The sequence below is a fragment of the Cebidichthys violaceus genome, unplaced genomic scaffold (genome assembly GCF_023349555.1).
Source record: "Cebidichthys violaceus isolate CVI_PGR_0920_01 unplaced genomic scaffold, fCebVio1.0.p SCAF_4, whole genome shotgun sequence".
Classification (NCBI taxonomy): Eukaryota; Metazoa; Chordata; class Actinopteri; order Perciformes; family Stichaeidae; genus Cebidichthys; species Cebidichthys violaceus.
The window spans coordinates 7,432,666-7,458,063 of record NW_027176594.1 but is presented as its reverse complement, the minus strand read 5'-3'; the positions used below and the strand labels follow the sequence as shown (position 1 = coordinate 7,458,063).

General features: G+C 37.5%; 2 protein-coding genes across 2 annotated transcripts; both read left to right on the top strand.

Moving 5' to 3' along the window:
* Positions 1 to 64: 64 nt before the first annotated feature.
* Positions 65 to 11,857, top strand: acer2 (alkaline ceramidase 2). Its single transcript, XM_068727617.1, has 6 exons — positions 65 to 428; positions 803 to 917; positions 3,646 to 3,787; positions 4,284 to 4,421; positions 9,416 to 9,553; positions 9,969 to 11,857. Exons 1-6 carry the CDS (start codon positions 315 to 317, stop codon positions 10,153 to 10,155), a joined length of 834 nt encoding a protein of 277 aa, XP_068583718.1. The 5' UTR covers positions 65 to 314; the 3' UTR covers positions 10,156 to 11,857.
* A 2,101-nt stretch (positions 11,858 to 13,958) lies between these two features.
* LOC137884861 (tetraspanin-5) lies at positions 13,959 to 23,859 on the top strand. The gene is made up of 10 exons (XM_068726920.1): positions 13,959 to 14,394; positions 16,998 to 17,048; positions 18,188 to 18,334; positions 18,422 to 18,592; positions 18,714 to 18,839; positions 20,138 to 20,185; positions 20,837 to 20,953; positions 21,050 to 21,111; positions 21,892 to 21,944; positions 22,064 to 23,859. The coding sequence occupies exons 1-9, from the start codon at positions 14,311 to 14,313 to the stop codon at positions 21,902 to 21,904; spliced, it is 819 nt and encodes a 272-aa protein (XP_068583021.1). The 5' UTR covers positions 13,959 to 14,310; the 3' UTR covers positions 21,905 to 21,944; positions 22,064 to 23,859.
* The last annotated feature ends 1,539 nt before the right edge of the window (positions 23,860 to 25,398 follow it).

Genomic DNA, 25,398 nt, shown 5'->3' with positions numbered 1-25,398 from the left:
ATAGGGGTGAACTCTCTTGCAGGGCTTGAACACTCTTTGGCCACAGACCCGAGCAGCTGTCAATGCACAGTGCGGAGTGTCACGACAAGCAGGGGGCTTTGTGGAAGGACAGCGGCTTAAACATGCAGCTCAGCGACGATTTCTGTAGTTTACCACATCGTCGAGTCAGGTCTCAAAACGTTCAAATCGACCGGTGAACAACGGAGCTGAGAAATTGAGACAATTTCCTCAAGTGTGCTGTTTTTTTTTTTTTGGTCCATTACTGTCGGCTGTTGTCTGCTTTTCACTGTCCATCCGACAGGACTAGTCCAGACATGAGTAACGTCAATCTCATTTTTTGGGACCAGTTGCAGGCTGGCAGCTCCGATGTGGACTGGTGTGAAGGCAATTACCTAATTTACCCCAGCATTGCTGAATTTTACAACACGGTCGGTTCTAACGTTAGCTTAACGATGTGTGATGTTTTGTTTTCTTGCATAATGCAGTTTTATGTAAGTTACAGCTAACTAACTCTATGCACAGCTTGACTGCCTTTTTGTTTTTCTTTGTACTGCACTGCTGTCTTTTAATATGATCCTCTAATATTATGCTTTTTAGCTTCAGCATCACGTTGTTTACTGTTAGCATCAGGTTTTAAATGTTCCTTTTTATCATTCCCACTGGCTGTCAAGTTTGTTAAAGGCCAGCGAGGCTCGCGCACTGATCGACTTTTGACAAGCATGTTGTCATTGAGCTACACGATCAGTTCGACTGTGATTTATTTTTGCTCATAGCTTTTTCCCCCTTTTGTTTATCATTTCAGATCAGCAACATTTTGTTTTTTGTTTTGCCGCCCATATTAATGTGCTTGTTCCGCCAATATGCAACACATTTCAACAGTGGGATTTACCTCATATGGAGTCTACTAGTTGTGGTCGGTAAGTTGTCTGAGCTGACATTATAATGTCTACACTCTGTGTGATGATGACCTAACCTTTCATGTCTCTGTTCAGCTTTGTGGGAGACCTTCAGCGTCTTAATTACGCTTAAACTTCTCCCAGCTAACAAACCATATAACTATTCCTTTATTTATACATCTTGTAAAGGGCTCCAGGCAAGTATTTCATTTAATGTGTTTTAATTAAATCTTAGGTAATGCTTAAAGTAACAGTTAACCCCTAAATACAAAAATACCTCTTGTCTCACCTGTAGTTCTATTTATCAATTTGGATTGTTCTGGGTTGGACTCAGGCTTGTGGTGCTCAAAGTGCCCCCCAAAAAAATACATGTGAAATGCTGAAATGTCTCTTAAGACCCAGTTACTCACTGTAATCCACAGACCTGGTTGTGAGCAGTTTCATGCAGGAACTCCGGTTGAAAGAACATAGTTCCTCTCAAGACGTTCTAACAACAATACCTCCAAAACTAGGCTACTCACACCAAAGCGATGTAGATTGATAAATCTATTTTAGACTTTTTAGTGTGAAAATACACTACTTAAATTAATTAATTGGCTAATTGTTTAACAGAAAATTAACAGTCTTGACAATTAATAAATAAGTTGTTTTATAAGTAAAAAGTCAGTGTGTTCCAGCTCCTCTATTGTGAATATTTGCTGTTTTTTCTAGTCTTCTATTAGTAAACTGAATATTTTTGGGCATTGTAGAGTGCTAGTTGGACTGAACAAGACACTATTTGGAAATTATCACCGGCATTTTTACAATTTTTGGACATTTTTATAGACAAAATGAAAAAAAATCTACAAATAAACCAATAATGAAAATTTTCTGAATAATAAACTGCTTGACAAACAGAATATTTGGGGATTTGGACTGTTAGTCAGACAAAATAAGCAATTAGAATATGTCCGATTGGACTCTGGATATTGTGAAAGGCATTTAAAAAATATTAACAATAATATAAACCAAAAGAGTTTTCAATTTAGAGAATTATCTGCAGATTAATAGATAATTGCAGCAGCCATAGAATACACAAACATTGTGAGTACATGTACATGTACATTAGTTAAATATTGTGCAACATGTATGCTTTGTATGTTGGGGCCCACATTGTTAAACTGCAGCAACACTGTTCGTATGCAGGTTTCCTCAGCCGTGGCCTGAGGAAGCTGAAGCTGTCCACGTTCTAGCTTCAGGTCGTCCTGAATCATTTTACCCTTTAAGACAAACACTTTGCTATGACTAGGCTTATTCATTGGTGGGATGAATAAGCCTACTGCCTCAATTTCCTTTGACACAGTATTTCAGTCGTAAATGGTGCCACTGTTATGTACATAACAGCACAGTTAAGAGATTACACTGCCCAGTTCCCTTACAGCTGTTATGAAAACACTCTGGTTGCACTGTCAGCAAAAAACCCCAACCTGACAGACCTCCCAATGTTCCTGAGATGTGACTTTACTGGCTGATAATTGAGGAGCTGTTGAATGTGATTCGCATAACTGAACTTGAACTATTGGCCATGTATGCTCAGATTGTGTAACTTTTGTATTAATTTTTTCTTTTCGTATCAGAGTAGTCCCGTGTCTTCCCTGTCCAACACCTGCCTTCCAAACCAGTGATTAAAATATATGCAGTTTGCTTTTTTCAGTGGCCTAGTAGCTCTGACTGTATCCATTGTTTGAAATCTGGAGGCTGTTAAAAGTTACACAGCAGACAAGTCGGTTACATGGTTTCATCTCTACAACTGTCTCTATAAGTTCTAGTATGAAAACAACGTTCAGCTGCTTTTCTCTGGTTTTGGCCTCAGCCGTGTTTGGTAGGAGTCATACATGTAGTTTAGGGTTGACTGCATTGCTTGCTACTGGGACATATACAATATTGGATTCTTTTAATTATTGGTTAAGCTTCTGATTTTATTGCTTGATTGATCGTTTTGTTAATAAAATGAAAGAAAAAAGGGAAAGTGCCAGTCACAATTTCACAATCCAGTCCAATGTGACGTCTTCAAATGTCAAAACAAAAACAAAAAAATTCAGTTTACTATAATAGAAGACAGAAGAAACCATTCCATTTGATCATTGAAATAATTTTCTCGTGAGACCAACTAATCGATTAATCACATAAATGTTTCAGCTCTCTGTACGAGTACACTGACAGGTTGTCATGATCAGTAACTTCTGACTGACAGCAGTGGTCCCTTTTTGGATAAGAAGTTCGTGGAACTGTAGGAATCTCCTGTTATGAAAACAGATTATTCTGATAATAGAAGGTCTGTTGGGCCGTGATAACAAAGGGGCACTGACTGATCCATCCTTCCACAACTCCCAGTAACATTAACACTGGTTTCCAAGTTGCTTCTTCTAGTTAACTTGTTCATTCCAGTGTTCTTTCCTGTCACTTGTCTGCCAAAAACATTTAATGTCACTTTAGTTATTTTCTGTTTAATGTAATCTCATTTAGAGGGGACATCTGGAACTTTGTGTCAGTTTTTGAATACTTTTTTGATAGATGGAAATGGGAACATGACAGCTGTACAAAACACAAAAGAAAGTTTTAAATCTCCTGAAACAAACTGTTTAAAACTTAACTCGTGCATTTCTTTGACTTTCCTTTCTCTTTGACATAATGTCAAACGTTTTTTTTTAAGAAACACAATCTTCAGACGACGTCTCATTTGTGTGTTTCTGTGTCCATCTTCTTTCAGGTATTGGATCGACGTATTTTCACGCCACGCTCAGCTTTCTCGGCCAGATGCTGGATGAGCTGGCCATCTTATGGGTGCTCATGTGTGCCATCGCCATGTGGTTTCCCAAGAGATACCTACCCAGGATGTTCAGGAGGGATCGGTATGTTTGCTAGTGTAACTGTGTGCACACACACACATGACGGTGTCTGATTTGTTGTGTTACATACATATTTCACAAAAAAAAAAGAGATCACAGTTATTTCCAATTAGATTTTGTGTTCACATTGAATCAGTTTCACAGCGAAGCAAAGGTCACGTTCATCTCGTATTTCGTGTAGACCTACAGTGTTAGAGCAGCTCACAGTTCAGTCGCATGGTGCGTCTTCTCTGCTATGACTCCCAGTTTAATGTCCGAGATAGCTGACGCCAGTAAAAGCTGCATCACATGTCTTCACTTCTCGTTCCATTGTCACAGAGCCATCATGGCTGCTTATTCACTTCAGATCCCTCTTGCAGCTGAGGGATTTTTGTTTACTAAGCGTTACTGAGTCACGGTGCTTTCTGGGAAGAGCTTCATCTCTGAATTGCACAATGCTGTTCATAGAGTGCAAAGTTGCTGCAATTTTTGTTGTTTCTTGTTTTGCTGTTCAATTTAGGTCACGGTTCAAGGTGGTCATCGGCATCTTGTCGGGGATCACCACTGGGCTGGCCTTCGTGAAACCTGTCGTCAACTCATTGTCACTCATGACTCTGGGCATCCCCTGCACCGTACTCCTCATTACTGAGCTTAAAAGGTTAGTAAAAGCATCGTACAATAAATCAGATTCAGACTCCTATGTTGAGTTCTTTGTGGTTCATGGACACATGATTGGTTGTGGTTCAGCCATGATTATAATTTAGAGAGAGTGGAGCATTATCTGATGGTTACAAAAGTCTGCAGCGCTAATGGAGAAAGCTGACCGGTTCTTGTATACAGTCTATGGCTGTACGAGAAACTTGCCTCTGGTACAGCAGATGCTCTTGTTTGCCTGATGTCATCTGAACACAGTGAAACAAATTCTGTCAGTGGGGAAGGAGCAAGAATGTGGGTCATTTTGTACATGAAGCAGGAGTTTTAGGAGGAGGAGGCAGACAAAATGATCTAAGGTCGAAAGGTTGTACTTTGTAATTATATGACCGAACAGAGTCCAGCCCACACCGGAGGGGAAAACAATGTATTGTGTGAAGGGGCCTCCTTTTCACTTTCATATGCTAGCAAACAACAAAAAAATACCTTAAAGTTGCTGTGTGTGGAACAACAGGGTAAAGAACCCAAAACTGCATTTTTATAAGAAGCCAAATGGAGGAAACATTCAATAAAACGTGAGGCATCAGCAGGAATAATGGGGAAAGAGTAGGATCTTGACTCTCCAGTATGTCTAATGTTTTGTTTGCACCAATTTCTTTTCTAAATGTCAGTGTAACTTACAGAACTATATTCAGCCTAAAACTGACAGTAAACAACTTGTGTTATGGTTGAATGTGGATAAATCAGAAAGATATGCAGTATTATGTTTTCAAGTGCTTGAGCTTACTGCTGTATGTTGGCTTGCTAACACCAGACTAACATTAGCTTGCCAACTTGTCCCGTAATTATATTAATAAACGTATATAATAGGGAGAGTATTTGTTATTTTAGCTATCAACTGCACCCCTGGTAGACGGGGTGCTAAAATCTTATCTAACATGCTGAAATCGTATGTTTTTAGCGAGTTACAGGCATTTTTTGCGTTTCAACCCTTGGTTGCATAATGTTCAGCTGACTGGGGTTGGTTTTCAGAGTATGAAGTGTTGTGCTCTGTCTATGTTTTGAGAGTTCTTATGTATATAATGTTTGTTTTTTTTCCCAGCTTGGACCAAGTGGTAATACAATATGACAGGTGTGGGAAAATCCTAGCGTGCATGTATATATCCACAGGATATCTTCCTCACTCACCGACTCAACTTATTTAGGTTACACCTGGCAGATATTAGGTGTAAATATTTCTTAACAAAATTATTTAGTGAGGCATAAATGTCCACTTACTCTAACTAGGCTAAGTTTGAACGTAAGAGTACCACAGCAGCAGATATCAGTGACCATGTCGGTGTTTTAAAGTAGTCTAATGAAATCAGCTGCTGTAATGTGAAGTAGTTAAGTGGACGAAAGGGAAACGGTCTCAAGATGAAGTGTCTGCAGTCTGCTAACATGTCACCTTTGGCCTTTTGTACTGACATTGTCTAATGGCATGTTGTTGGGACATTACGATGTGAAAGAATGTCCGTGAAAACGCAAAACAAGCCGCTCATGCCCTTTTTATGTGTGTTTGTATTGCTTTTCTTCGTCACAGCAATGTGCAGTTGCTCTATTCTTTCCGTTTCCTACATCCCTTACTCGCCACCGTCACTCTTGTAACCCTAAGTCATCCATTGTTCAACCTGTTGGTTGTTCCTGACATTACTGCAAGTGCCAGTCATCTGTTGAGGTCGCATGTCTTTGTTCTGCTAAGTAGGAGAGAATTCCTGTGGTCCTGGCAGATGGACTTCTGCCCTCAGAAACCACCAAATAGTTTTGTAGTTGTTTGCTTGTTTTACAATACGACTCCTGGCTTCTATTCAAGTCACTTCCAGGTGGACAAGAACAACATGTCCCGTGTATAGGACATCCTTTACAAATATTATATTAGTGCTAAAGCAATAATACCAGTCATGCAATAATAGCTGAGTTATTCATAAAGGACAGTACAAAACAAACAAAAGTGACTTTGTATGAAAGGATAGTTTTGGCTTGTGAGAGCTAAGTTCATTCGCACATTGCCAAGGTAACAGGTGTGTGGTATGAGTTAAACCAGATATTTAGTATTTTTGATTGAAACAACAGATATAGTTCGCAAATGAAATGTTAAAAAACAAATACAAAAAAAACAGTTTTTACACAATATTATTAAATATACCTTCATATATACATATTGGCAGATACAAGTGATGCACCATCTCTTGAAATACCGTCAATTTAATCTGCCCAGGTTTTAAAAAGTAGATTTTTCTCATATTTTGTCAGTACGTAAAAGATGATTCTGGTTTATTACATCTGGTGTCTTATTTTTGTAGTTTTGGCCATCGCTTTCTTTCTGTAAAAACAACACTCTTACACATCAAGTTGTTGCTGATGTCTTTGAATGTGGTGATGGGTCAAGAAAACACAAGTGCTTAGATGATCATTTTGAACATATTTGGAAATAAGACTAAATTCGTACAAAAGACATGTTTTGACTTATTTTGAAAGTCAAAATATATATTGTCACACAATAGAGTTTGACAAGCGAAGCTTTTATACCATTAAAACTAATGCAGGAAGACCTCCAGCGTCTTTGATAAATATCAGGACTTGTTGCATCCTATGCAGCCTCTTCCTTTCTTTTACCCTGAGTGAGAGAAGCCTCTCGACAGAGCTCCACCCCAGATAGACAGACTGGCCTTTCCTTCACTTATCTTTGCCTTCAACACTCAAACTCTCCATCACACTTGCTGACGCTCACGTCTCCAAGCAGAAATCCTAGTTTCATGTCATGGTTCTTATCTTACAAGCGACTGTTTGAGCTGATAGGCACAGTGTTCCTGATAAATCCAACTGTGTGGTGATGGTTTTGTCAGTGCTTGTTAGCAGGAAGGGGTGTTTTGCCTGCGTATGGCAGTTGTACTGCATGTATGTAAAGGCAGTTACTGAGCACCGAGCTGGCTTAGTGCCGTCTCTGATGCACAGCTCCAATGAGCATGTAATCGATCGAAACTCTTAACAGTAAAATAGAATATTGATGGCAATTTAATGGCCTATTTCCCTTTGGGAAGTCGTATCATTGGCCATCTATTTTTGTACATCCTGTTGCTGATGAGTAGCCGGGACACCAACGCACCCTTCCTCAATTCAACATATTTTAAGCAAAAAAGCTCTGATAAACCCACTGCATGCTACCTCGACAGCGCCATACAGCAGACAGACAAAGTTAACGGCTAACTAGGGAACAGAGTGAAGCACTTAGTGCAGGAAAGAGTCGGATGTTTCCCTCAGGAGTTGGTGGAGACTAAAATCTAAGAGCTAAAAGCAGAGTGAGGGTTGGACTCATTTTTTAGGTGGCCAGTAATTAATGTTACGCAACTGTTTGCTCTTGCAGTCGCAATAACAACTTTATAGGATGATTTAAAAAGTACAATAACAAGCTTTAGAATGCCACGCTGTCTTTACTTCTCTTTCCATTGATGCAGAGACGTCATGGCTGCTTCATTAACTTTAGACAAGCACTTATATTTTTCAGTTGTTGTTTATTTAAATCTTATTGCGCTTGTAATGCTTTCTGGAAAGTCTTTATGTCACAACATTCCTCTCTCCTTGGAACAATGGTAACTCAAATTTAAGGCTCGTAAAATGCTATGACCTCATCAAACGCTCTGTCTTAGGGGAAGGGGATGAACTGTGTCACAGTGACTAAACAGTTGCATCATCAACACACTTTAATCACGCTTCCTTGCCTCTGTCTTTGTTTTACCCCAGCCAGCGGCAGCGAGGGTGTAACTGGTGTGTCTAAGGAGAACAAGACTAAGAATAGTTTGAGCAGTGGCACTCTGGAATAGCATACGTCTCTGTAGGTCAGTGGTCTGTCCACTAGGAGATATTTGTGCAAAGACCAGAATACTTGCTACTTGGATCACAGTTCTGTCAGCACCCCCCCCCCCCCCCCTAAAAATAGATAATCGGCGTATCTAAAAATAAACGTGCTAACCTACAACTTAACATCTTGGTATGGACATCTCAGTTGTAACTATAACAGCACCCAAGCTACACAGACAGTAACATTTATCCTGTATGAATTACTGAAGAAGTATTTCATTCCCAATCCAGCAAATTTGTTCAATATGAAATTTTAGAGTGAGTTCAATTCCATTTTATTTGCTTAAATTAAAATCCTTTCTCCCATTTGTATCAACTGAGGCTACTAGTGGAGGACATCCTTTGGTTTATGTTTCTGTATGTTGTCCGCAGTTCCCTTCAGTCCTTCAAAGTGTTTGAACATTTTTCAGCTCACTGTTGTGGTTTTCTGTCCCATAACTGATAATAATAACAATGTTTTGGTCCAGTCTCAGTTTTAGCCGTAGCAGGCAGCCGTTTGTACGTACAAAGCTTTAAAAAAAAGAAAAGAAAACTCCTATTTAGCAGCTAAAGAATCGCATATTTCTTGAATGGAGTCATTGGAGACAAAACAATCTTACAATCATCAAGTAAAAACATACATGGCTCTAAGTGGATGCTAATGTTGCTGCTGGATGCATCAAGAGGCAACTGTTTGTAAACAAGTTCACCGTATCAAATGAAAAGTTGACACTTTGTCAATATTGTGCCACTGCCAAATAGTGGGGGGGAAAAGCCAAATCAGCAAAAGCTAAAGCAAGTCTGAATAACAAAATTTAATGTATTTTTTCTTTTAATTACATTTTTATTTTTTTTATTTTGACTTACTCATCAAAGATGCCCAAAAAGTTTTTGTATTTTGTGTACCTGCATAGACTGATTGTATGCACTAAGTATTGCATACACCAAACTCAGTACATATTGTTGTGTGTTTTCTCAGACAGACAGTGTATGTATGTATGTATGTATGTGTGTGTGTGTGTGTGTATATATATATATATATATATATATATATATATATATATATATATATATATATATATATATATATATATATATTCTCAGTGCTCTCTTTGGTCATTGCAGGTGTGAAAACCCACGTGTGTTCAAGTTGGGTCTGGTCTCAGGAATCTGGTGGGCTCTGGCTCTGCTTTGCTGGATCAGTGACAGGATATTCTGTGAGATGTGGTCATCTGTCAACTTCCCCTACTTGCACTGTGCTTGGTAAGCTCAAAGTTGTTGTAGTTTGGACTATTATAAAGGTCATACAATCTATCTACTCATTGTACATTAATTATTGTAATTAAAACACAGATTTTAACACAAGATCTCCATCTTATCACGTTTTTTTTCTTTTTTTTTTCTATAATTAAGTTAAGATCCTTTGGAAGAAATGTGAAAAAGACATACCGGTACATTAGGGTCTGGATCTTGAAACAAGAATACGTGCAGATTTCTGTACTAGAATCAGGAAAAATGAAACAAGAAATAAAATTTAAGCAAAACACCATAAACAAGGTGATTTTTCAATTGAAAACAAATAGAAATAATCTTACTCCACATGAGTTTGCGACATCAACTTGATATATTTAGAGTCTTTTCTCAGGCAGTTTGGTTCATTCAAACTTTGCTTTTACAGGCACATCCTCATTTGTCTGGCTTCCTACTTGGGTTGCGTTTGCTTTGCCTACTTTGACGTTGCGACTGAGGCCCCGGAGCGAGGACCTGTCATCATGTTCTGGCCCAACGAGAAATGGGCCTTCATCGGCGTGCCCTACATTTACTTTCTCTGTGTCCAGAAGAAGTCTGCTGTTAAGGTGACTTAAGGTGACCCGAGTGTGCAGCTCTGCTGGCTGTGCTTTAACACTTTCTTGCCAAGATGCATCCAAACAACACCGCAGCTCTGCTGTGACTGGGTGATGCAGGTGATGCACATTAAGGCCAATGGTCCATCACTGTCTGGTTTCATTACACAGCAGTGTTTATGCAACTCTGTCAAAGAACAAAAAGTGTTACAAATTAGTCTAACATGATGCCAAAAGAGGGACTTTTCAAACAACACAGTATCAAAGCCAAGAAACCTTTTACAGTGTTCCAAACATAATCTCAGGCTTTACATATGGTATCATGTAAGTATTAGTATTATGCATTTCTGGCTTCTTTAAAAAGAAGATTTTATACATTTTATAGTAACTCAAAAAACCTCATTATAAAGCATTGTATTGCCTTTATAAAAACACGTATAGCATCTCATAGATGCAGTCTGGCCATCATGAAAGCATATTTAGAAACAATAAAGCACTGGATCCTTTTAACTGTGATTAATGCATAATGCATCAAAGCTTCATATTATATTGCTCAGCCGATCCTATTATGCTCAATGAATCACCAAGTTGGTTCATAAGATGTTACAGAAGTGTTTCATACGAAGCCTTATGTGTTTTAAATACATAATGGATTCAGGCTGTTAGACCTGCCCTCTTTGTGGACGGCCATTTTTACTTAAAACACCAGAAAGGCAAGCTTCTTTCTGTTTTGGGTGTACTATGTTTTGCTGCCAGCATGCCATTGTGATTGTAGTATATGAGAAATGTGTTTAATGTACTCCTGTATATATTTTCTTAACTAACGATGTGATATGCAGTTATTTTCCTCAGGAAAAGCATGTCATTTGTATATTATTGAATGAGTAGGTACCCTTTTGATATTGGCCAAAACCCAAAGTAAAAATAAAACTGAATGTGAAATCAAAATGTATTGAAATAAGATCAACTATTCAAGGAAATAACTATATATATTTTGCACAAAATGAAGAATGGTTCTCAAAGCCTTTGGCTTAATGCACACTGCAATGATAATGATGTACTCAAAACTTTGCTTGCACCCTACAGCTTTTAATGTTGAAGTTTTCATCCAAACGTCTCAACTCTTAAACTTCTCTTCAGGGTTATTTATTCAAGGCTCAGTATTTTAGACTTTGTGCTAAATATAATCAAAACTATGGAAACTTTGCAAAAAGCCTTAATCAAACAGGATAACAGACTACAGAAGCAAATGGAGGTACACTGTGTCCTTGTGTGATGTATTTGAAGCTGTTTGCTCTAAAAAGGGAAATGCAGTGTGATGAATGTGTTGGATAACAAAAGGAAATAAGGTTTAGGTTCTAGCAGGAGAAGTTGTGGGACAGGTAATCTAGTCTTACTTGGTTTAGCGCGTTCATTTAACAGAAATTAATAGAAATTCTGTGCGTAGACTATTAAAGGGAGGAATGTTGGGTTCTAATGCTAAACAATAATTCTAAAAAACAAGTTTCACCAAAGCTTTTCACCACAAACAAATTGTTTTAAATGTTCTTGGAAACTGCCTCAAGCTGTGTTACCTGATATTATTTTACTCCTGTCCTCCTGCAGAGGCTTCTGTGAACTCAACCTACTAAAATATCTTGTGCACACATGAAGGGTCAAATAAAGAATCGTGATTTAGAGAGTAAAAAAATAACTTTTCATGAGTTTAAGTATTTTGTTAAATCCCCAAAAATATATATTTTTCAAAGTGATGTGCAGCCAAATTTTAGGGATGAATGATTTTTGATATTTCATAATTACAACCTTTGTATTGCCAAACAGTTTTTTTTTTGTTTAATTTTTTTTCTTAAGGAGAATCTTTGGGGACAGTATTAACAATGTGAACAAAGCTGTTGTGGGCCCAAGCACACTTTCACTGCGCTGCAAATGATATTGAGTCCTATATCTGATCCACGATGGTGGGTCTTTGTATGAATCACCCTCAGATTAAAGAGTTTGTGTGAACAGGACAGCCTGTGAAATGCTGCCCCCTGCATCCTAATGTTTGTCTTGGCATGAGGTGTGATTATGATCTCATAATAATGAGTTATGTCATTTTTATGCTCTAACATGTGTATGTAAATCTCAGTTTTTCTCTGCCTGCATTGACAATACAGACAAACTGCACAGAAGTATTTATTTTCATAATTTATCCTGTTTTGTAAACAAATATTTGTAATAGACTAGAACATTAGTATATTTTATTTTATTCAATAAACTAAGCCAATACTCAAAATGATTGCTGGTGTTTATTTTACAGACAGTATCATATTGATGTAATGCATGAATCAAAAATATTGCTCACATCTAATTATACATTTTGTAGCTTTATGTCTCTTATGTGAGCAGATCTGTTCTTTGGACCGAGACTCAAGATCACCCAGTTGACACTTTTTGCCACCAGGGGGCAACGTTTTTCCACATCCAATTTATTGTATTACTTTCAGGCGATAATTCCAAAACAACCTTTAGTTGTTAGGATAAGAAAAGTAGAATAATCGAAATATTTGATTGAATTAATGTACAGAGCCACAGCAGACTGATTATTGTATTTACTGTACATTCAAATATACAGATTATTAACATACTGTATGTCTGGACGAACAGTAGACATGCGTGTTGACAAGAAAAACAAAACGCACACCTTTCAAAAGAAAATCACAAACTGTACATCCACCTCACAGACACAAACCACATACACTGATTAATAACAGTTTACGCCTGAAAGTATCCTTTTGTTGAGTTAACATGAACACAGATTTGATGATTCTCAGGTCATCAGACAGTTTGTTCCAAAGAGAAGAACCAAATAACAAAAAGCTTCACCTTTTTAATACAGCAAAATCTGAACTCGTTATTTGCAGATATGTAAATATAAACGAAAACATGAATTCACCTCTGCTAGGTCTGCTAAGGTTAAATTTATTCTGGGGTTCATTTTGAATATCATGGTGAAGCATATTTTTAGAAATACATTACAGGAGATGATGAATGTAATTTTACGAATAAATGATGAAGAAAAAGCTTCAGATGTGTTACACTCCATGAAATAATGTAACAAAGTAGAAATAAAGTCATTAAAAACGTGATGTCTTTAGGTAGACTAGGTAGACTTAACTTTATATCAAGTGTTATTAAATAACTAAACCACTATGAAATTATATGAATTAATAGACAATTTTATGAATTATGTTATTCTACTTGTATTCACAATTCATTATCAAAGATCATATTTTCATCCAGATGTTTTTATTTAAAAATGTCCTTTTTCAGTCTTGATTGACAGACAGATACGACTTAAAAAGTGACATAATGAAATTGAATTGGTAAAAAAATTAAAAAATAGCATTGTGAACTAAAAACAGACTAAAATAACAAATTCTGCTATTGTGAAAGGATCAATTAAGAAATCATACTAGTAAGCTGACTAAAGTTTTTATTATTATTTCACTATATCATTTATCAATTGTTCTATTTGTTGCTTGTATTTATTTATATGATTATTCATTACATAATGCTTTTTGGGTCCCAATAGCTCAATAGGTAATAAATAATACAACTTTAATAATAAAGTTTAATTTTACATTCGTAATTTCTATTATGAGCCAAATTAATTAGTTGATGGATGAATAGATGAATACATGATACTCTCAAGTGATTAATATCATAATGTATTTCATGGTCACGCGAGGGCAGTGGCGCCCTCTTCTGAAGGAAGTCCCGCCTCCGGTGACCACCAAAGGCTCTCATTGGCTCCCACAGATGCCAATCAAATAACAGCCATGTCTACATTATGGGTCAGATAGAAGACCATCGGCTTTAATCTGGTTGACTTCAGTGGATTTATTTGTACCGTTATACCTCTTGAGATCCATATCGGGAAAAACGGACATCATTACTGACACCGACACATTAGACGTTCCTCTGCGGCTTCACCTGCGCCTTTAATCGGCGGAAACAGTTACCGTTACAGGAGGATGTTTATCATTAGACGCGAAAACAATTGACGACGTGTTTTGTCGAGCGTTTAAAAAAATAAAATAAAGGTGTTTCCACAGCCGGGCTGTCAAAACATAAGAGGATATAGATGTGAGTCCTTTTCCCACTGTGGGCGGCGTTTAAGACAAAAACATCCAAATGATGTCCGGAAAGCATTTCAAGGCTCACGAAGTGAGCTGCTGCATCAAGTACTTCATCTTCGGATTCAACATCATATTCTGGGTAAGTCCCCTTGTTTGTTGTGTTAGGACTTCAGGCCTGGTTTATCCTCGGCTTAATACACACTGACGGTACGTGTTTTTTGTCCGCAACCAACAACACCCCCCAGCCCGGAGCCGTTTTCTGTCTCCCCGTTGGTTTGTTACAGGAGGACATATGGCTCATTTCGTCCCCGGCTATCAGCTCACTGCTCCACGCGCAGTTGCTCGGCACTAGTGTCACCTCTCAGCCTTTGTTGTTGTGCAGACAGCCTCCGTGTGAGGGCTCTGCTGCCACCATCACTTTGCTTTGGCTGCATTATCTGAGGACACTTTTTTTATTGTGGTATCAGAGACACACACACACACACACACACACACACATTATTGTTTTGTTTTATAAGGAGAAATGCGTTTTATACTTTGTTGAGACCACTGTCCACCCTTCACGAGACTGAAAAACCTGCTGTTGTGCTTTGAAACCCACCAGTAACCCCATTAAAGACTTCTGGGTGTCCCACTTTGGGCCTCCGCTTAACAGAAGCTGGTTAGAGTGGGTTAAGGTATATATATATATATATGCTTTCTTGTAGTATGTAGTATGCCTTACCTGAAAGGAGTTGTGGATTAGAGCTGCATTGATTGTTGTTTCATCGATTGACAGAAATATAACATGATTCATTGTTTAAAGATGGCCAACATTTGATGATGATATATATATGTGTATATATATATATGTGTATATATATACGTATACGTATATATATACACATATATATATATATACACATATATATATGTGTATATATATACGTATATATATATATACGTATATATATGTATATATATATATATATATATATATATATATATATATACGTATATATATATATATATATATATATATACGTATATATATATATATATACGTATATATATATACATACGTATATATATATACATATATATACATACATATATATATATATATATATATATATATGTATATGTATATATATATATATATATATATGTATATGTATATATATATGTGTATATATATAAATATCTTGATTAATTGCTATATCTAAAACGTGGGAAAGTATATCCAAGCTGACGTCTTCCAGTTTGTTATTTTGTCTGACAAACAGTGTACAACCCAAAGGTGTTCAACTTACACTGACAGAACCAAATCAAAAGCAGTAAAGTCCTCACGTTTGAGAAGCCAGACCCAGGAAATGTTTTGCATTTTGGCTTTATACTTGACTGCAATGATGAATTAATTATCAGAATTGTTGCAAGTTAATTTGAATAATTGAATCGGCTGTTGCAGGCTGCTCTATTCATGATATCAGTATTGTATTGGTTGTGATACAATAAACATGAATGGATGAACTAACCGGATGGGACTGTCAATTTTAGGCTAATCCAGTAGATTAAATACCTGCCACTTCACATTTGGATGCCAAAGTGATGTGCATCAAAATCTAACATTGTCAAACAGCAGTCCTGCTCATAAAATTTTTTTATATTGCCAACATCTATCTCTTTATATCGCCTATCCCTTTTTGAAAGTCTGTGCCATAAGTGGAGCCTTCATGGACCTCAGAGTGATGAAGAGGAAGGCCACCTGTCAAGCCCTGCTGAGGGTTTACGCCTGCTGTCGGTGACCTCTGTGATCCCTTCACCATTCGTATATCATCAGAGGAAGTTGGCTGTGTCAAAAGTATCCTGCCTTCTTCCTCTGCAACGGTTTCATAAAGAATCCCTTGACAAGCTCATTTACAAAGTGCTTTATATATTATAGTGGGGGGGGACCATAACTAGAATCCAGTCTTTAAATGGGTCTAATTGTTCTTTAAAGAGCATCATTGTTTGTTAGTTGACATTAGCAGTTGTTTATATAGTATTGCCAAGTGGGTTGAGTAGGTTTTTATTCTTGTAATGTTCCAAGATTTTTAGATCAAACTGTTGAAAAAAATAGGCTTTTACAGCAGATTAATATTTCCAATAATTCTATTTGATCCCATTCTCCAATTTTCTGTAACAGAGTGCTCTGCTTTTTGTTTTGTTAATTCACAAATCATTCCGTATATAAGATCTGAAAAGGAACGTCAAGTGGTCATCATAAGGTGCCACAGCCCAAAGTTCTTTTCTTAAAGTTGCTGCTTTAGTCCGACCAGTAGCCAGAAGCTAAGATGAAAATCTAAATATTAATTTAATGATATGTAACAAGCACTTGTGAAAATGTAACCAAGCAAATGAGATCACCAAATAGACTAATAAATGAAGATTTTCTCAAATTAATTACAATTTTGAACGGCTGTTATAATAACAACTGTTTCTAATGCCATCGATGCCTTCATTCCTAACTTTTCAAATCCTGAAATGTGGTTTTGAACTTTTACACTGTAGCCCGAAACTTAAATCATGAAGCTTCCAGGCTGTCAGAAGATGCTTTCTAATGTGGGAGTCTCCTGATACTGCAGAGCAGACCGACACCAGAGATATTAAGTTAAATGGATCACTGCCAGGAAAATCTCTCTGTGGTTCCTCTTCTGTGTGACGGCTACGTGTTGCAGTCGCAGCAAAAAATAACCAGCTCTCTTGTCTCTGTCTGTCTGTTAGTTCCTTGGAGTGGCATTCCTCGGCATCGGGCTGTGGGCATGGAGTGAAAAGGTGATTTCACCACTTATCTCTCTGTGTAACAATAAGCTAAATCAATGTATTGCGTGCAAATAATCCATAAACTAAGCAGATCATTTAAATTTGTCTCCTGTCACTCACGGCCATCTAAGGGCAGTGGCTAGACTGAGTCAGAAAGGAATGTCATGCTTTCCGGTGGGACTCCCCTCTGAACAATGCACACAAGAAAAGATCTGATGCTCTTCATAGATTCATGCTCTGGGGGTCTATAAAGGGGGACAGACAGTCCTGTGAGTTGTCGCCTTGACTTTCACTGAAGAACTATTTTAAAGATCAAGATCATTTCTTAGATTATTGCGTCATCCTTCACGTATGGCTGCAACCAGAGAATTTTTGGCATTAAATAAATTACTTCAACGATTTAATTAATAGTTAAACATTATATGAAAGGAGGCCAATATTATGTCTCGCAAAGAGTTCGAAGAGAAGATTGATACTTGTTTGTTAAGTATAAAGCTGGAACCAGCAGTTGGTTAGCTTAGTTTAGCACAAATACAGGAAACAGGGGAAATCTGTTGTATGTAGTCTGTAACCCAATTCACCTATAAAGCTAACTAATTAACACCAGATACCCCATTTGTTTAATCCGTACACAAACTGAAGTGTAAAAACAACACTTTGCTGTTTTTCATATAAGTAAGAAAGTCACTATTCTGGCCAAGAAATAATTTAGCTCATAACCTCCATAAAACCACAACTTGTCGTTTTTACATAGTTTTATTTATATGGATGAAACACACCGGATATACAATGTTGATTGGTGAGCTTTAGAGGTGTTGGTAGGCAGATGTTGTTGTCCTTTGGACAGGCTAACTGTTTCCCCCTGATTTCAGTCTTTATGCTAAACTAAGCTAACCAGCCGCTCCTCCAGCTTCGTATTTACCCTATGAGACTGGTATCAATCTTCTCATCTGACTCTCGGCAAGAATACGAATAAGCGTATTCGTCAAAATATCAGACTATTCCTTCAAGTGATTATCAAACTAGTTGGCAGCGGACTAGCTATTTCAGCTCATCGCATAATTTAGGTTTTGGGATTGTGGACACTGTAAGCTCATGGAGACAGTGGGCTTGATGATTTAAGCCTCTAACCCCTCACTCTGCTTTTCCAGGGTGTTCTCTCCAACATCTCGTCCATCACAGACTTGGGTGGCTTTGACCCGGTCTGGCTCTTCTTGGTGGTGGGTGGCGTGATGTTCATCCTCGGATTCGCTGGCTGCATCGGAGCACTGCGAGAAAACTCTTTCTTGCTCAAATTTGTACGTTCGCTTGTCAAACAACTTGTGAAGAAATGAGAAAACCTTTTTTTCCCCCCAATATAATAATATTGGTCCAATGTATTTCAGTTCTCCGTGTTCCTGGGTATTATCTTCTTCCTGGAGCTGACTGCAGGAGTCCTGGCCTTTGTCTTCAAAGACTGGATCAAGGACCAGCTCAATTTTTTCATTAACAACAACATTCGGGCCTATAGAGACGACATTGATCTGCAGAACCTGATAGACTTCACCCAGGAATATGTGAGCACTATGTTTCTTTATCCACTGTACTTATTACACTCCCTTGTTGTTTTTACCATTTCTGTGGGACATTGTTGACATATATGCAAGTTGTTTTTTTTATATCTGTTTAACCTTGTAGTGGGAGTGCTGTGGAGCGTTCGGAGCTGACGACTGGAACTTGAACATCTACTTCAACTGCACTGATTCAAACCCGAGTCGTGAGAAATGTGGAGTGCCCTTTTCCTGCTGCACCAAAGATCCAGCGGTGTGTCAACACATAAACTCACCACACTTCAGTCTTTCTAATCCACAGCCAATTCATTCCCATTTACGGTAAAACACAACAAGCCTTTGGGTGGAATTTGGTGTTTTTGTGTCTGGAAGTTGGAGTACCAATTGAGGAGGTCACTTTCTAACATATTGAACCTTTTAGTTTGAGGGAACATTTAGAAGGGCCTCTCTGTGACTCATAGCTCGGTTATCTGCGTCCTCCAGAAGGCTGGCTGTCAAATTATCATGGCGTGCTTCCAACAGGACGTCAAGGCCTCAGTGTTTAGTCCTCTCACACCCTGCCAGCACAGCAAAGTCTGAAAGCAACTGGGAGGAGTTATCTCAACCAAGACTTTTTTTTGGGGGCAGAAAAATGCTCAAACTGCTGCTCTCTGTGGAGAGCAGTGACAGTGCTTCACTGTAAGATTGCAGTGAGTCTGTTTTATTTGCTGACTGAAAGACATACTATTCCACCAAGGCCATCCTCTTTGAGAGCAGCGCTTCATAACAGCTAGCATGAACATCTTTAACACATGATTCAACATGAAATCACTCTAAAGCTCTAAGCAGTGGTGTTTTTAATTCTTTTGAGGCAAGTCACAATGTTTTAATAAATAAAATGCAAGTCAACTGCAAGTCTTTAAGATCTCCGGTCCATTAAAATGACACAGCATTTAAAGAATAACATTTTTCTTAATTTCTCTTACTGTCATCAAAGACCATAAAAAGACTAAATAAAACCAACAATGTTGTTGCTCTTCTCTCAATATTTACTGAGTTCCTTTGGCCTGAGTTAATTGTTTCCTACTAGTTCTTTTTAACAAAGGGTCATAAATGTAGTGTCATTTTCAAAACAAGACATTGTAATTTCCCCCAAAAAGCTGGGTTTTGTAGTTCTTTGCAAACTCAATCAGGAATAATGAGTGCATTACCTCAATAGTGGAAAGAACGGAGCTCTGCGGCACAGAATAATTAGATATATCCGGCTTTGGCTACACACACAACACTTGTTAAAATGTGAAAATATAGTATCGCCAGATTTTTGGCTATGCAAGTCTGCCCTGTGGCCATTTCAGGGCTTTTGCCAGGTAAACTCGCAAACCACTCAAATCTACCTTTCTTGATAATATATTAGAACAATATGTGAATCTCGGCAGTCACAAATATGAGAATTAAGTCCACGTAGAAAACAAGCAGCATCACCGTCCTTGCATCTTCCCAGTATACGTCTCTAAATGTCTTGACTTTACCTTTTTGAGAAATGTTTAAGCATGAACCATCTTCTCTTCACAGGAGGATGTGATCAACACGCAGTGTGGCTACGACATTCGAGCAAAAACGGTGAGTGGCTTAACAGAAACTCATCTTAAAGTGAGCCAGTGCTATAAAACAGTACTGGTTTATTTGGCTGCATGAGGTCATGCATCAGGTACTCCGCCCTGGGCACAATATTCCTCTTTGAGTATGTTTCCCAACTGCACAGTCTTCAGAATACAGCAACTGGCTCCCCATCAGCACTTTGGGCCGGGTGGTATTACTCATGCTGCAGCAATGCACTGGGAATTTAATCCCCTCCCCCATCATTAGCTTTGGCCTTACTCCACAGTAGCATAGTGTAAGGAAAAGGCTGTGTTTGTTTTATTGACTTGAAATGTGAGGAAAAAGGTAGAGTGGACTTTTTACAAGAGTCAGAGTAGAAAAAACAGTGGGCTGAGTGTGTGTGTTAATAACCGGGCAACATTAGTTCAGAAGGACTTTATTGTGAAGAGCTTTTGAGGAGACCACAAGATGACCAGTCGAATCATGTGGTACCATTAAAAGGATTTACCATTTACCATGTTGTCAAGTGCTGCAATCAAAATAAATCCCATCATAATTGCCTCTGGTTACTCATAAGATTTCAAACTTTTAAAAGGATAAACAAAGTAAAAGCCAAATCCTTTATATGCACTTGCCTGTTCGGCTTTATTACTGGTTTCTATGTTCTGTCAGGACTCTGAGCAGCGGACCTTCATCTATATCAAAGGATGCGTTCCTCAGTTTGAGAAGTGGCTTCAAGACAACTTGACAGTGGTGGCAGGCATCTTTATTGGGATTGCATTACTACAGGTGAGGACCAATGTGAAGGGTTTACTTTATTAGCTCATCTCTGTTGACTTTAAATTTACCTAATGAAAAATATATATGCATTTTTTTTCGTTTCAGATTTTTGGCATTTGTTTAGCGCAGAATCTCGTGAGCGACATTGAAGCCGTTAGAGAGAGTTGGTAGGTGGCAGCTTTGTATTCATTCAAGCACAATTTCACAAAATGTATGAATACATTTTGTGAAATTGATAAAGAATAACTTTTACTTTAGCTGTAGATGTTCAGGAGCCATGAAATATCCCCTCAACTATTTGATAGTACAGAAGTATGACACCAACATTCATGTTCCCCACAGGAATAACTCTTTAATAATCCCGCTTTATCCATCACCATCTATTTATCTTGAGAGATATTGTAACATGTACGTGATGGATTAGCACAAAATTTGGTATGGACATTCATGCTTCCTAGAGGATGAACCCTACTGACTTTGGTGATCCTCTGACTTTTCCTATAGCGGCACCATGATGTTGGCATTTGTTGTTTTTCACCAAATTCCTGCAAACTACTGACATTCCCACCATCCTCAGCTGTATTAAGTGTTTACTGCTAATTAGTAAATATTAGCATGCTGACATGCTTAACTAAAAAGGTTGAACGTTGTAAACCTTATTCATTTTAATTGTGAGTATGTTAGCATGCTGACCGTAGCATTTAGCCCAAAGTGCCTTAAGTATAGCCTTGAGGCTCAAAACTCCAGCAACACTTAGTATTTGTAACAACTAAATAGATACTATATATATATATAGAGAGAGAGAGAGAGAGAGAGAGAGAGAGAGAGAGAGAGAGTTGTCCCAGATTCTGTTGTCTACCAAGCACAGCCTCATAGAGCTGCTTGTGAATCTTGTTATGTAGTTGTGCGTTTTATCTGTACTTAAATCTTCCTTTGTTTTTGTGCAGTTTGTTTACCTAAGACCTCCACAGAATCTCCAAAGGCAAGAAGGATGTACCAGGTAAGGACTATTAGATTCACCATTAACGTTGGAGCATATAAATATTTATATTCATATTGATTGAGTCCATTGATTGCCCTGTGTCTCTTTGCACTGAAATATTTATTTTTTTTCCACAGGACTCTGCAGTTTGGACGCCAGCAATGAAGGGAAATAAATTAATCAGCTAATGTGTCCAGAGCGTAGAGTCTCATTGACATGTAAATAGTAAATGTAGAGTTATTTTTAAAGTTATTTGTGGCCCTATTTCTGAATGAAGCACAACCTCTAAAGTGTATTGTAGCTCTCATACAGTACAAATTAAACTATTGCAATGTCAATGTTTTACAGTATAAGCAGATATGATGCTGAAGTGGCTCAAAGGATAACTCCCAGTTCAGATTTAGCTTGTAAGCCCGCAATTGAAGACCGGAAGGTGTCATAACTAGAGTTACCGCTGAGATTTGATGTTTTTGTCAGAGGTAGCTTCATTCAGTGAAGGGGCTTGGTTTTATATGTCTCACAGCTGCAGTTTTTAACACTGCGTGTAAGGGTTGTGTACAAAGATAAAAGTGATTCTGGAAATGCACTGCATGCCTATTGTCTACTGGTAGGACATCGGCTTTCCTAAATGTATTTCATCAATGTTAAGTATTTTAAAAAATATTTGTAAAATAGTCACTATAGTGAAGAGTGAATCGGCTGGTTAGCACTTTGTTGAATGTTTAATGGACTCTTCTCAAAGCAACAGAGAATTAACTTTAGATTAAAAAAAAATTCCATCTGTGATATTATGCTTGTATTCTACAGATACAGTTTGTAAGCAGAGTTTTGTGGAGCTGAGGTGGATATAAAGTATCATGAAGGGATGTGATTGATATTGTAGGCTTTGTGAAGTTGCAGTTCGCTGAGAGTTTTGGCAGTGACATTAAATAATGTCTAAATATACTGAAAGAAACCATAATAGGTGACATCAACTACTCAGCCTTAAGCACTTTAATCTTCATATAAGTGATATCTGTTGTGATGGACTGTTATTTTAGCAGCAGCCACTGGAGGGGGCACTCTTCCTTAAACACTTGCAAACTGCATCTGTTACTTCATGGTGCTCTATAATGTCATATATATATTTTATTTTATTTTTTCTTTCAAAAGCAGTTTGACAGAAAATGTTTTTCAGCACATTATGAGTGTTGTGCCGTTCCTTGCACATTACCTTACTGTCATTTCCCTCTATTTTTTTTCGTATTGTTGCTGATATGTTTTTTTCATGGAATCTGCCTAATTGATTAGATACCTTTTGTTTGTTGTGTTTTAGATATTTTGATCTGTAAGTTTTCACTGGAAAATTAGGATACAAGCTATTTCCAATGCTCATCATGAATGGCATGCTGCTTGGTGGAACTGAACTGAACGTAGTAATGATTTATAGCCTACATACATGCGTTACTTGAAAGTAGAGCACACAGGCTCTCTCACCAGCATTATTATAAATGCAAACTGAGATACAACTTATGTTTTTCTTTCTAGACATCACTTCATGTCGACCTTTAATAGAATTGCAAAGTACAAGCAGCCATTTTATATAGAGACGCTGTGAGCCTGCAGTATGTTACACAGAGCTTCTTTTGTTTTGCAGTCAGATCTTCTGCAGCCTTGATGAACTGAACATCCATACACAAAAGATATGAAATAAATGCATTTCTGCATTTTGAAATCTTCTAAATGTAATACAGCTGCAATGGGGTTAAATATCCTTTTTTCCACTAAAAGCTTCATATGATTGTTTTAACTGATCACACTTTCTCCTACCACTCAGTGCCATATTTGAGATTTCTACATACCCCTGATTATAACTTTTGTTTCATGTGTACTCCTGATTCTTGTAAATAGCTGGTTGTAAATATATATCTGAATAAATGTGGGTCTTTGTAAACTTTTGTCTGTGTATAGCATAAACACGGTATATAGATCCTGCATGGGTTGAGGTTTATTGAGTTTGGCCACAGTTATTAATACCTTTAAAAATAAATAAAGATAACTGCAGCTTACTCTCAGAGCAAGTGATTCACAGTTATTGGACTTTACAAGAAAATATGTCAATTATTGGTAAAAAAAAAAAAATGATATGCACAATACTATATCCACTATAAAACCAAATTAAGTTCATAGTACTCGAAATGTTTAAGTACTGTAAAGTGCAAAAAAAGTTAATATTAAGTTTAAAATGTATATATATTCAGTTAATGTAATGATAGTGTTTGTTTGAAATGTAAAATGTCTTTACTTAAATTAACTGAGATTCTCTGCAATAACAGGACAATTATTTGAAATATATCCATCTTCTGTAATCTTTCTTTCTGGTGTTTCACTTGAATAGAAATCAAATTGCTTCAAGAAGACTTTGAACTTGTCATCAATTAAGGAAAAGCATGGTTACTATGTTACTAATAGCAATAATGATGACTGACAATGAGCCAGCATGCACAATGACTCTGAAGCAGCTCAGCCATTGTTTTTATTCACACCTGTGCTTTTCCTACTGTGGCATGCCAAAAGATGTATTGCTCATCTTTGGAAGTGTGGAAGAATCCAGAAGCTATGACCAGAGGATGAGGTGCAGAAGATGCTGTTGTGCGTAGGTAATTAATTTTTTTTTTTTTTTTTTTTTTTTACTGTTTTTTAAATTATTTTAGTTGGGACATAAAGGTCCTTACAAGGAAAGAACAGGAACCAAACATGGTAAATACATGCAACAGCTATTAGTTTTGAAAGTCAGAGCCTGATTTTGACTCTCATGCTACTCATGTGTTGTCTCAGACTGTTTTCAGTTCCTTAATTGTCATCGGTTGATTAGATTGAGGTGAAGTCGCCTGGCCATATTGCTGGTTTTCGCTTAAAATAAACCTTATTCACTGAGAGAGCAACATAGATCAGACACACACACACACACACACACACACACACACACACACACACACACACCACTTTTCTTTCAACACAACCCTGATAATTTGCAATTGAGATATCCAGCTTTGATTAGCTTATGTGTTTGCTGTGTTATCAGGGAATTGATTGAACCTATGATCTGACCTTTGGCCAGATGCCTCAGTGTTACTTCTGGCCCTTTTCTAGACTCATTAGAGAACAACAGACTTGATGTAATCAACCTTCCCCTTAAACACGTTCACAACTCACTCTCCAGTTAATTAAGAATTAAATCAACAGTCAACTAAGTACCCTCCTTTTGATCTTTTTATTCTCCAAATATTTGAGGGACATCGGCACTTTTTGTGTGTGAAAGAATTGTCCAAATCACATCCCTTCTGTAATTTTAGATCATTTTACTGATTAGCACACAACCAGAGTCACTGCTAGAAATGTTGTGTCCTTGATTACAACTTTCACATCGTAGATATCTGTTGAACCATTCAGGGGCTCTTCCCTTTGTGTACTTTACTCATTCATTTTTTTA